We start from the raw sequence: 13,059 nt of genomic DNA on the forward strand, positions 1-13,059 counted from the left end.
CTCCACCCACCTGACATTCTCATAACGATGAATGTAGATCTTATGAAACTGGTGTTGCAAATGTTCATCTTCTACATTGGTCATATCATTTATCATTTCCAGGACTACAAACCGTGGTAAGACAGAGAGTACCAGCCGTTCCTAAAAGAAAGAGGAGAATGTCAGCATCAGCTCGAATTAGTACTTCACAGGAAACTGATTGAGCTCCGCTCTATTTAAGAAATACCTAAGAAATGTTTTATGGGAAAGATTTAGCTATAGACTATGACTGTGGTATGTTAACAAGGTTACAATAGTTAACAGGAACTAAACATTCAACTTGAACTACATAGCATTCAGTGCAAGTCAGACTGAAAATAATTTAGTAGCTGGAATATCTATAAAAGCATCCAGTGTTATCAGCAGACTTTATCTCCAGTGTCCATTCATTTTGCCAGAGCAGTCTGAATTCAAGTTAAAAGGAAATGGAAGAAAGTGTTTGGAAGATATGAATTTGTATGGAACATCTATACTCTTGCTATTCAAAACATGCCAGACAATGCACTTGCAAAATGAAGATGACATGAGCGAACTGCTGGTTTATGTCATGATCTGTATGAAAAGCATATGAGACTGGAAGGAAAAGACAAAAGGACATGGAGGGACCAGTGTAAACTTGGGCTTATTCTGAAGAGAACAACTTCACATTTCCATTTTCAGCTTTTATCACACGAACAAAGCTCTGTCTTATTTCAAGAGTCAGAAGTCTCTACTGGAGACAGCCAAATACTACAAATAAAAACACTCAAAATTTTCAAGAACCCTTGAGTGGTTTAGAAATCTAGATATAATTTCAAAATAAACGTCGGCAGTTCAGATTCATTGATTTTGAATGTGGTTTTTACTCTTTTGTGTCACAGTTATTTTTGAAAACAAGAATTGGGATCCTAAGTACACTTCTGAAATTTTTTAAGTGACTTGGGAATCTCAGAGTCTTCTTAACAGTCTATGGCATTGAAGTGCTTACATCGTTTTGACAAATGGGACTGGGTTTCAAAATTCCTAGAAATCTCAATATGTAATCTCAGAAATAAGCATTTATATGTGTCAGTGAAGCAGGTTTTCAGGATGATTTATTCAGCTTCTGGCCACTTCACCTCTTCTTTGAAGATCCCCCCAGGACAGATTGGGGGCTGAGCTGTTCTGTTGACCCAGAGATAACCGATCGTTTTGCGAAAGGCCTTGTACGACCTCCCTATCCCATAATAGATGCACATCTTTTCGCATTGTACAGCAAGGTCAGTACAACAGCAGCCACCAAAACAGTTTATGGCATATATAGCCTTCTCCCTTGTTCAAAGGCATATGAGATTGGGGAGAATGGGTTGTTCTGAAGATGACAGCCAGCTCCTGGCCATCTTTTAGGCCCTAAGGGAGCAGATAGGCTTTCACTCATTCCTCGTATGGACATGCATGGCAGAGCGTCTGTTGAGAAAGAAGAATCATAGAATCATAGAATCATGGAATGGTTAAGGTTGGAAGGGACCTTAAAGATGATCCTGTTCCAACCCCCCTGCCATGGGCAGAGAAATCCTCCACTACACCAGGTTGCCCAAAGCCTCATCTAACCTGGCCTTGAACACTTCCAGGGATGGGGCATCCACAACTTCTCTGGGTAACCTGTTCCACTGCCTCACCACCCTCAATGTAAAAAATTTCTTCCTTATATCTAATCGAAATCTCCCCTCTTTCAGTTTAAAGCCATTGCCCCTTGTCCTATCACTACCCACCCTTGTAAAAAGTCCTTCTCCAGCTTTCCTGTAGGCCCCCTTTAAGTACTGGAAAGCTGCTATAAGATCATCCCCGAGCCTTCTCTTCTCCAGGCTGAACAGCCCCAACTCTCTCAGCCTGTCTTCATAACAGAGGTGCTCCAGCCCTCGGATCATCTTCGGGGCCCTCCTCTGGACTCGTTCCAGTAGCTCCATGTCCTTCTTATGTTGGGGACTCCAGAGCTGAACACAGTATTCTAGGTGGGGTCTCACGAGAGCTGAGTAGAGGGACAGAATCACTTCCCTCGACCTGCTGGCCATGCTGCTTTTGATACAGCCCAGGATACGGTTGGCTTTCTGGGCTGCCAGCGCACATTGCCGGCTCATGTTGAGCTTCTCATCCACCAGCACTCCCAAGACCTTTTCCTCAGGGCTGCTCTTGATCCATTCTCCGCCCAGTCTTTACTTGTGCTTACTAACTTATTGTGATGTTTGCATAGGGTGATGCTCACATACAGCCTCAAATTTCCCAAAACAGACAGTTGGTTGATGGTGGTGGTGGAAGTCTGCCTTTCAAGGGTCTTCATTGCAGTGTCTTCAGCTAGGTCAGCAGAAAATCCTCACATGACTGTTCTGCCCAGTTCTTGTAACCTAGCTGGCCCATGATCCTCTGTGACAGCCCCAGTCTTACATAAGTAACTACTATTGATATATTTTAACCACATGCTAAACATTTCTTAAATATCTAAACTACCTAGAAAAGACTAGTTCCATAGACCATTTCTGCAAGGACAGTTTCTATTGGGTATTTGCACGACTTGTCTATGCACAATTTAATCATTTCAGCAGCAGGAATTACCTAGAAAAGGTCCTGTATGGGACACGTCACACGGAATATTTATTAACACACTTAAACATATAAACGGGACTAGACAAAGCAGGAATTGCATCTGGGAGTTTCTAGAACTGTTCAAAATTCCCAGCTCCTTTAAGAGTCGGACAATATTTAATTGTGAAGGCTAAGGCAATCTCTAGCTTTCAGGATGGTTTCAGGTTAGTCCGTTTTGTCCAGCCAGTCCTGTTATCTCACCTATACAAATGTCTATCCAAAAAGCTGCTGGATCACATAGCGTACTGGTGATGTGAGTCACCTGTGTGAGCACCCATACGTGTCTATGGTGCTAAACCACAATTATGAAAAACAGTTCTTCAGTTATACTTGTAATTTGAGTTCCTCAGCTCTTTCCACACACATAGATTTGTTATACAGTTCTTTTGAGAAGGGCTGACTCTACTGCTCATGGTCCAGTCACGTGAAGTCGGCTTAGGCCCACCCTCTGCTCCTGGAGGTAAGTGCACGAGCTCCCTGAGCTGGCATTTGCGGTTTGCGCATCCAGGAATCAGAGCTAGCATGTCTCTTGACTGACTGATTTAGGTAAGGAAGAATGCGAAGGAATTTAAATAATGCGAAGGAATTTAAATAAAGCCATTCAAACTAGTCCTCTCTACTGGGAAGATGGGAGAACATATTCATTTCTACTGAGCTTTGTCAGTCTTAGGGACACTCAGGAATTTGAGACAAGTTGAAGTGACATAATTATATGTATGCAGATGTTTATTAGCAATGTATATTATGAATGTGTATTAGTAGAGTATCATTGTACATTAGTTTGTTGCTAGTGTGCATATACAGTACATCAGTGCATATTAGTACACATATCTGTGTAATATTAGTGTATAAGTATATATAAGCATAAATATAAACGCACTGTTCTTCAGTCCCTGTCATAATATAACGATTAATTACATTTAAGTAGGGCCAGGCAAAGCCTTGAAAGATTATTGAATTCTTTCATGAATGCCCTAGAACATTCCCTGAGAGATTTTACAATGTCCCTGTTTCAGTAGCTCATCAGTTTGACAGCTCTGGCAGATTCTGCAAGTATCCTACCCAAATCTGCTTCTCTGCAAATTAAGCTTTCTTTTTATCCTTTCGAAGTGGCTATGGATAATCATTGATTGCCTTCTTCCATGCAACAATCTTTCTGTACTGAAATAATGTTATTGTGTCCTCTTGCCCTTAGTCTTTCTTTGCTAGATTAACCAGATTTGTCTAGTATTGGAGTATATCACTCCAAATCACTTTGAGGCAAAGCTATCAGTTTTTCACTGAACTGGCTCCAAATTATTAACCGTCTTTTGCTTTACAGGATTGAAAAGAGTGAAATCTTATGGAATTAAAGAAGAGAATGTCTGTTCTGTAAGCTACTTATCACTTAATTTCAGCTGATATTTTGAGGAATAGGATAGGTCTAGGGAAAGCCAGATGTGAACTTCCAAATCAAGCACATTATGAAGACTGTAAAGATGTGGAAGACATTGAGAAAGAAAGTCTTCCTGGCAATGCCCACAGAGGAAATACAGTGCAGCGTGAATCTCTTGTATTTTCAAAGCAGTTTAGTGATACTGCTATGGAGAAAGCACTTACATACTACCAAGCCATATGGGGGGCAGAGGTGGTGTCCAGACCAGCTCTTCCCTTTCATACCTTGGAAAGGCAACTATTTCCATAAAGCCTGTCTCCATCCCACTCCTACCTCACCCATCACACTTTAAGAAAGGACCTTTGAAAGTTTGGGAATTGAGATCAGTGTTGAACCCAGATATGAAGTAGGAGCAAAAAGATATCAAGAAATAAGTTTCAGAAAAGAAAATGTCAAAAAGTTTCAAAATCTCTTTACTGAAAATGTGAATGTGGAATAAAATAATACTGCGTTCAGCTCTAAGGTCCCTAACATAAGAAGGACATGACCTGTTGGAGCAAGTTCAGAGGAGGGCCATGAAGATGGTCTGAGGGCTGGAGCCCCTCTCCTATGAAGACAGGCTGAGAGAGTTGGGGTTGTTCAGCCTGGAGAAGAGAAGGCTCTAGGGAGAGCTTCTAGCAGCCTTCCAGTACCTAAAGGGGGCCTACAAGAAAGCTGGAGAGGGACTTCTTGCAAGGGCGTGTAGTGATAGACAAAGGGTAATGGCTTTAAACTGAAAGAGGGTAGATTTGGATTAGATGTAAGGAAGACCTTCTTGCCTTTGAGGGTGGTGAGGCACTGGAAGAGGTTGCCCAGAGAAGCTGTGGATGCCCCATCCCTGGAAGTGTTCAAGGCCAGGTTGGATGAGGCTTTGAACAACCTGGTGTAGTGAACGATGTCCCTGCCCATTGCAGTGAGTTTGGAACTAGATGATCTTGAAGGTCCCATCCAACCCAAACCATTCTATGATTGTATGATCAGTTTTCTTGTGGTAGATTAGACATGTTATATACACTTTCTGTCTTCTGTCAGGGAAATTGATGTTGAGGTTTTTATAAGGCAACTTGATATTAGGAAGATATGATTTAAATTAGAATTATCTAGGCTGTGAGGTATGTCTCTTCTTGAGGGGAAAAAGTTGTTCAGAGAGAACAATACAGAGCAAAAAACCTTGATAGGTGGAATGAGAGTGAAAGACAAAACAATCATGAAAATGCTGGTTTTGATGCCAGCAAGATTAGATGTTGTAGATGAAATGAATCCATAGATGAAACATCTGAAAAAAATTAAGGAACCCTTTCCTAGCATTTGTAGGAGGCAATATCATTTCTAACTTACAACTCTTACAGCGAAGATCATGAAGAATTCCCACTCTGAGCAGTCTTAGTCAGTAGTTAGTAAACAATCCTCAGCTACGATGAAAACACATTGTGGATAAACACCTTAATTTGTCTAGATGGCAGCCCCAGCTGCGGTGAACTGTATGTTTACTTAAGAAGGCAAAACACATGCTGCTAATAGCTTCTGCTGGAGTGGAAGTGTGTAACATTCCACTCTGAGACGGCAGATTTCTCCCGGGCTCCTGCCTGCGTCACGTGCCAACAAACATGGAAGATGAGAAATCAGAGACTCTACTAATCTTTAATCCACCTCTTCTACAAAACTTTACTAAATCAAAGACTGACTTCAGGAGGGAGAGAAAAAAAAAAAATGATGCAAGGCAGTGATAGCTGATGTAGAGCAGGCAGTGAGTTTATCCTTTATTCTGGGAAAAAGCCCAACTCAGACCTTAGGTTTCCCCATAAACGGTGGTACTAATTTTAGCGTATCTGCATTGTCTTGTATTTTTTCCACCTTTTCCACCTGAAAAGCCTGCTATCCTCTGCTCTTCTTCTGATGTGTAAACACTGGATGTGGTGCTTGTGATAGGAAGAAAAAAATCAGCCCCTCAGGAGGTCCTTAACACTCCTGCAAACCCAGATTTTCACAGGAATGTCTAGTCCTAACGTAGCTCCACTCTCAAGCACATGTCCTATGGCATCTCAAGATGGCGTCTTTGGGAAGAGCTGCTGATTGATATTCCAGGAACCAAAAATATTTCTGATATTTTGTGTCCTTCAGCCTCCTATAACAGAAGGCACCTATGCTATATATTCTCTTATTCCTTCACTGTTAAGATACATTTCTCAATATGACCATATAATAAATCCACTCTTTGAATAAATGAGATCAGTCTTTCAGGGAGGCATATGATTAAAGTGTTTGATGAGTTCCAGTGAAAATATTTTCACAATAGCACAAAATCTTTTCAATGTAAAAAGAAATATGTTATTTCCTATCTTATCCTTACAGGAAGACAAATAGGAATACAAATTCAAAAAGAAAAGAAGATAAAAGAAAGCGAAGAGAAATCCTGGTTATTATTGAACTGCTTATGAAATCTGTGATAAAAGAACATTAGAAAAGGCCATTTCTTCATAGAAATATGGCTAAAATGGAGTATGTACTTTTTTCACAACAGGAAAATCTTACATTCCTTGTTTGCATTCACTGAAGAAGGTGTCAAGCAATGGCTCTAGAACATTTATTTAAAATAAAAGATGGTTCCTTTGGTACATGTTCACTAAGCCAAGAAATGTGCCCAGCACATTTGATATCCTAACCTTCATGCTACTCATTAAGGTAAGCGAAATGTTCTTGGCTGCACATAAGATGTGCCAATGACCCATAAAAACAGAAGTTAATTAGTATGGCTTTGTGGCAGTCCTCCTCTATCAATACTGCAGCATCTGAAGGGCTCTTGTCAGGATCATAACTGAAAATGCATATACAGCTCATGTCACTATTATGTATCATGTATGTCATGCTATGGAGGAACATTGCAAGAAAAATAACGTATAAGAGTGTATGCGTGTGAGTGTGTGCCTGTCTGTTTATATTTTTATGAGGCATTCCAGCCACCAGTCAATTCTCTGGTACTAAAACATCCAACGGACAGAAAATTCTTCCCTCTCTGGGCACCAGGTGTCCTTTGCAGTTCCAAGCTGCTCTTACACCACATCACCCTGTCTGACAGGTGGTAAGGATGCTGAACCAGGCCCCTTCCACAAATTTGGCACTGAGATGGACTGTAGTGTGGATCACATCCATCCTTTCTTTTCCTACAGCTGATGTTAATGTTCAATGGACCAAGATGTGTCTCTCTTCACAGGTCTTTTCCATCACTTTGCTTCGATCCAGCACTTAAAAAAGATATTCAGTTATCCAAGAATGAGTGTCAGGTCACTGTCCCCTTCATATAAAGACCCTTGCCACAACTCCCCTTTACACTAGATAATATCATTATTCCCATTTCACAGATTTAGATACTGTGGCACAGAACAACAGCACAAATGCATGGGGGTCATGTGCCAAAGAGCAGTAGCAAATCTCAGAGAAGAAAATTGCGGTCTTTTCACCTTAATATTTACATGATTAAAGAGTCTTCACACTTCTAGTCAGTCTCTCCCGGAAGGCATTTTCAGAGAGGGAGGGAAAGACATGAGAAAAAAAATCTTTTTTTTTTCAGAGAAAGGCCTAATAAAGAAGTGTCATGAACTCTAGGATGAAGGAAACTACATTATCCAGCTTTGTTGAAAGCTTGCTAGTTGAGCAATTGGCTAAGTGCAGACAATTGAAAGGTGAGCAGCACAAGTGGTAAGTGGTTTGAAAAGGAACAGAGACATATTTTTTTCAAGAGAAAATACACAGAAGAAGACAGCAACAAAGGCATGTTATGAAAGAGCTGGTGCTCTGTTCTCCTATTAACCACTCCTGATACGAATCAGCTCTAGTCTTTAAGATGGAGTCGTCAGAGTTTAGAGTAAATAAATAAAAAAAAAGAACTTTTAACCCAAAAAATAACTTAGTAAAAGAAAAAAGACCAGTAGAAATCACCAAGTGTAACAAACTAATAGTAGAATTCAGGTCTGGATTCAGACACCTGAATTTTGGTGACTGCAATGTAGGTATTCCTAAGCTTCCATTCTATCCAGTGACTCCGGAGAGATACTCAACAGATCAGATGCTAACGACTACTTTGGTGTTACTACAGGTCTCTCTGGGCTCCATTGTCTGTGTTGACTAGACCTCAGCTGACTGTAGGGGAAGCTCAGAGGAGTAAAGAGCATGTAGTCATGCAGTTTGGGAGGTGTTTAAATATGGAGCTGATTCCTACCCAATCTAGTCCTTCAGGAAAGTTTAGGAACAGTGAAACAAATCCTACAATGATAAAGCAAATGAACTTAATGAGTCATATATGTCTGCTTAAGTCCCAAGACTGTAACACTGATACTTTCTTCAATGTCCACTTCTTGTTTTATGCATCTGTAATAGTCATTCTTTGCTGAACAGCTTCTGTGTGGTCTGCTTACCCTGATCCCTTGTGTTCCTCATACTGAGATCAGGGGGCATCAACAGCACTTACAACTGCACAAATGTAGCTAGGCACATTAATGGAAATGTGGGACATGTCCCTGGTGAGTAAATAACAACCTTTGGAAGAGTTTTTGAGGAGTCAATCAACAAGTGCACAAGGTCTCAGTCTTGTGAATAAAAACTGAACTGGAGATCTTTCCACCGGGGCTGATCAAAGAGAACAAAGTACCAACAAGCACAAAACATCAACAAACAATCTGGGACCTGCAGGAGGTTTCCAAGAGAAAGGTCAGACTCCCCAGGGTTTCCCCGCGGGTCATGCGAGGGCATCAGCCCTGCAGGGTCTGCTGTCTGTATAAGCTCCCTGCACCAATTCCCCTTAGATGGTACAGGGCAAATGATGAAATGCTGCCTATAATTGCCCTGGGATTTTCCTTTGTTTCTCAACATCTTTATTGGAGTTGGCTTTGTCAAGGAATGAAAGCCTCTCTTGACTGACAGTTCAGTTCAGGTTTTGTTCTTACTTCTCTACACATACTTTCAAATGAGTGAACCTGCATATATCTTGTGGGAGGAAGTCTTTGGATTGGGGAACAAGTTGTTCATGGCTTTTCTCAAGACATTTCTGTAAAACTGAAGTGGAGATACGCCAGAAACTTGACAGAGACTAGAGAAACTGCTCCACACTTTTCATCTTGATTTTTAAGAATCATTTTGACAGAACCATCAAGCTTAGCTTTAACAACATTTACAGTTAATATCATACAGGATTTAATGTCTTAAGCACTGAACTTAAAAGGGCTTTGAAGCCCACCGTTTGAAGCGGTGGATTTAGCCTTTCAGGAGAAAATGAGCTTCTGTTATGTTTAAAGGAAGTAGATAAAAATGGTATTTTTTTCTACTGAAAAACTGACAATGTTGAGAACAAATGTGATTATTGTAGATGCCACTCTAGAAAATGGGAATTAGCACCTGTTATTATGATGAACAGCTCTAAAGAGAAATTCCTTCATTCTTACTTGGTGCACAATGGACAGTCTATTTGCAGCTGTTTTTTCTTGTGCGTTATCATGACAATGGCAAGTAATTAAAAAATACAGAAGGAAGTGCAATATCTAATATGTTCAGACTTATGGGGTTATGAAGTTGTCTGCTGGGTTTTAATACTTACTGCTGCAATATGCAATATGAGCCGTATCAACATTCATTTATTTGAATTCAGGCAGTTACCATTCCCACTCATCGCATCCTTGGCTGCGTGTTCCATTTAAGCATCTGCTGTTCTCAAAGAGAAACAAGGCCAGATCACCCGGGAGGTTTTGAAGTCTCCTTTTGTTTAGCTGTTGGCTATGAAACACAAATAGAGTCTCATGCAAACTGATAACCCAGTGTTTCTGAGAGTCATGACTTTTTATAACGCTGTCTAATTAGTTGTTAACTGTTAACTGAGAAGTGTTATAAAGTTTGTGGTAATGAAAGAAGGGAAAAGCTTATTCCACACACTTCTTGTAGGAAGGACATTTTATCCAATAGTTTCCTCAATACTATTATCCAGAACAGCATGAGACAATACATGTAGCACATGCTGAAGGGAAGGATTTCAAGATACTGCTGGTCCTTTGCTTTGTTTGGATGATGAATGGTTCGAAGATTCAAGTACTCGAAGCCATATTGCAAAATCTTGGCAGGGCTTGATGATTAACAGTCTATTGTCAGGTGTCAGAGGAGGTGCCTTTCTCATCAGCCAGTTGGCTGTGTAAGAATGTCGCAATCTTAGTGCCTGCTTGCCCTGTGCTCCCTGAGCAGCAGAAGGCTAATTCCAGGGCTGCCAGTTTGTAGTTTAATGCCTTCTCAGTATCACTTTGGCTTCGCAAACACTTAGCTCATCCGGTAGCACGCTGGGAAGTGGTGGAACAACCCTACATGATGATTTTTTTGGCTTGGTACCTGTTGTTGCTGCTGCTTGTATCTTTTAGGTGAAAAATTGAATTCCTCCATAAAATACTTACAAAAATATTTATAAAATGATTTTTGAAAACCCATGATTAATCATGGAACTAAGTGCAGCCGATCCTTACACTGTATGATACTGGCACAGTGAATCAGCTCACCGTAGGGCTACATGAGCACCGCTAACTTGCACGGCAGTGGGCAGGAGCACGTGTCTGGGGACAGGAGCTGCAGGGACTGATCTGTGTTCCCTGACAGCAGTGGCCAGCTGTTAGATCTGCTAGGCTAGATCATGAAACCTGACACTGCTTCGACATTTGCGTTGTCTTTCAACTTGGGCAATAGGAACTACAGGTCTCAAATTCAGCGCCCATAAGTGCCCATACTGAGTACGAGAAATGATTAATAATTCCTGAAGCTCTGTATCCTGACACATGATCTTTTACCTCCCAAATGAAGAACATGTAAGACTTACATTAAAAACATTCTCTGAACCATAGAGTCTTTATTAAATGTGAAGCTTGTAAGGACTTTTTTTTTAAAGAGTCTTCCTGCAGTCATTCCAGGGTACTAAGGAAAGTTAGTATAAAGTTCTAACCCTGAACAAGAAATAAAAATTACTTTAAAAGGGGTAAGTGTATTCAGAGCTCAGGAAAGATACTAGACTGATGAATTTGGAACCTGGCGTTCTTTATTTAAACAAAGATGACTGTACTGCAGGCCAGGTGGCAGAAGTGTGTCATTGCTGTAGGGGGCTGAAACTGTTTCATTCCCCTCACTCATTTCACCTTTCTCCACTTCCCTGAGACAATCAGCAAGAGTCACTAGTCAGTGGCAACCGTGATAATGGCTTTTTTTTTTTTTTAATTAGATATTTTTTTTTTTTAATTGATAATTAATTTTTTTTTTAATCTCTCTTTAGCAAGGAGCTGAGAACACAAGAGGCACAGGCCACCAAAACCTGATCAATGAGCTAACAGTCCCATTCACTATTGACCAGCACAGCATTTGAATAGCCTGGTGTAGAGATGCAAGGAAAACCCACACAGATTTTCAGAAAGTAGTTTTATCACTAGTGAATCCAAAAGCCATCTACTAGGGAGGAGAAGCAAAGGTTTCCTTCTCACCAATTAATTCTAGGGAAAGCCCCCATGCTTGAAGTCCTGACACTCTTTGGGATTATTTTTCCCCTGTATAAATTGCAGTTCAGGTCCTTTTCTTTATCATTGGCTGTAAATCTCATTGGTTTGAGTCCACATGACTACTTCACATTTTCAAGGAATTGGAAGGAAGTCAGAGAATGATTTTTATCTTGATTTTAACTTAGATTTCTACTTTCAAGCAAAATGTGGGGGTTTTGCTCTGATGATATGAAACAAACATCAGCAGCAAATGTGAAGGGGCAGCATTTAAAATCTGACATGTAAAATGTTGTGTTTTCTACTGCAAGTGGGGTCTTTGGAGACAAGAAGATACAGAAAATGTACATACTGGTCCTATGATGTGTTCCTTGGTACCTACAGAAGCATAAGTGCATGTAAACATTGTTTTCCCCCACCCCAATAAGGAGGAAAAGTCTGCCAATGGACTTAGGAAACAGGTCACCTACTGAATCACACTATGGATATGGATCGCCAAGAACAATATAAAGCTTGCATATTCCTTCACTTGTTGGATTAACCAGTATATTACACTTTGAGTATGATCCATTATTAAAGGAGCAACGCTAAAAACACATTTCTATTGGCATTATGGTTCTTTAGAGAAAGACACCAAGACGAAATGAAGTCTGGATGACTGTGAAACCTTTCTGAGAATCTCACATTCAACAGCCTGTTTCCTATACATAAGAAAGCTGGCTAAAATCCAGTATCTAATCAGAGGTTTACGCAAAATTTTTAATTGGCAGGTTTTTGTTTGCCCTTTAAAAAGAAAATTATTGTGATCATTATTTTTATTTTTGAAGCATTTTAAAATACATTTACAATGAAAAAGGAAGGCCATGTGATCTCTAAAATTCAGATTACTCTTTTTTTAAAACCAAATCTGAACTTTATCCTCATGACAATTTAGAGGGATTTTCATATTCTTAGCACCAATATAAAAAAAAAAAAAAGACTTTATAGTGTTTAACCCTCTTAAAGTGCCCTTTCCAATCCCGGTCCAATCTGCTCTTGCTTTAGAGGTTGCAAAGTACTGATGGTTGATTAAAATCTAGATCTGTAAGAGCTTGATAAAACCTACACAACATGTAAGCTTCTTTCTTTTAAAAAAAACCAACAGAGTTCTTCAATCTGCAGAGAGCTTCTTAAAGCGGTGGGAAATAGAGATTGTTGCATAGGAAAGTGTGAAAAAATCCTCTGGAAGTAGAGGTAGAGGGAAACAAATGGTCAAACAGAACAGTTTTCTAATGGAAAAAGAGATTAAAACAGGATTACAGTCTTTCCACAGAACATAGGCAGGAGAGACTAAATATATTAACAGCAGACTGTTGTAGCGTCTAAGGGGTACCTTCTTCTGCACTTATACCCACACTGCAAAAATAGAATGTGTGTTCATACCCAGGAAACAAAATAACCCTTTTCTCACTTGGATAAATGGTTCTTTAGAGTGGTTGAACTCAGACTCTTTGTGGAAATCAA

General features: G+C 40.1%; 1 protein-coding gene across 1 annotated transcript in view; it reads right to left on the bottom strand.

Moving 5' to 3' along the window:
- The window catches only part of ADCY8 (adenylate cyclase 8), a 131,891-nt gene that overhangs the window by 81,849 nt on the left and 36,983 nt on the right, over positions 1 to 13,059 (bottom strand). The window contains exon 3 of the mRNA XM_086609564.1: positions 11 to 141. Coding sequence (XP_086465690.1) covers positions 11 to 141 — 131 coding nt within the window. The remainder of the gene's footprint in view (positions 1 to 10; positions 142 to 13,059) is intronic.

This window comes from Tauraco erythrolophus, chromosome 3 (genome assembly GCF_009769465.1).
Source record: "Tauraco erythrolophus isolate bTauEry1 chromosome 3, bTauEry1.pri, whole genome shotgun sequence".
Taxonomy (NCBI): Eukaryota; Metazoa; Chordata; class Aves; order Musophagiformes; family Musophagidae; genus Tauraco; species Tauraco erythrolophus.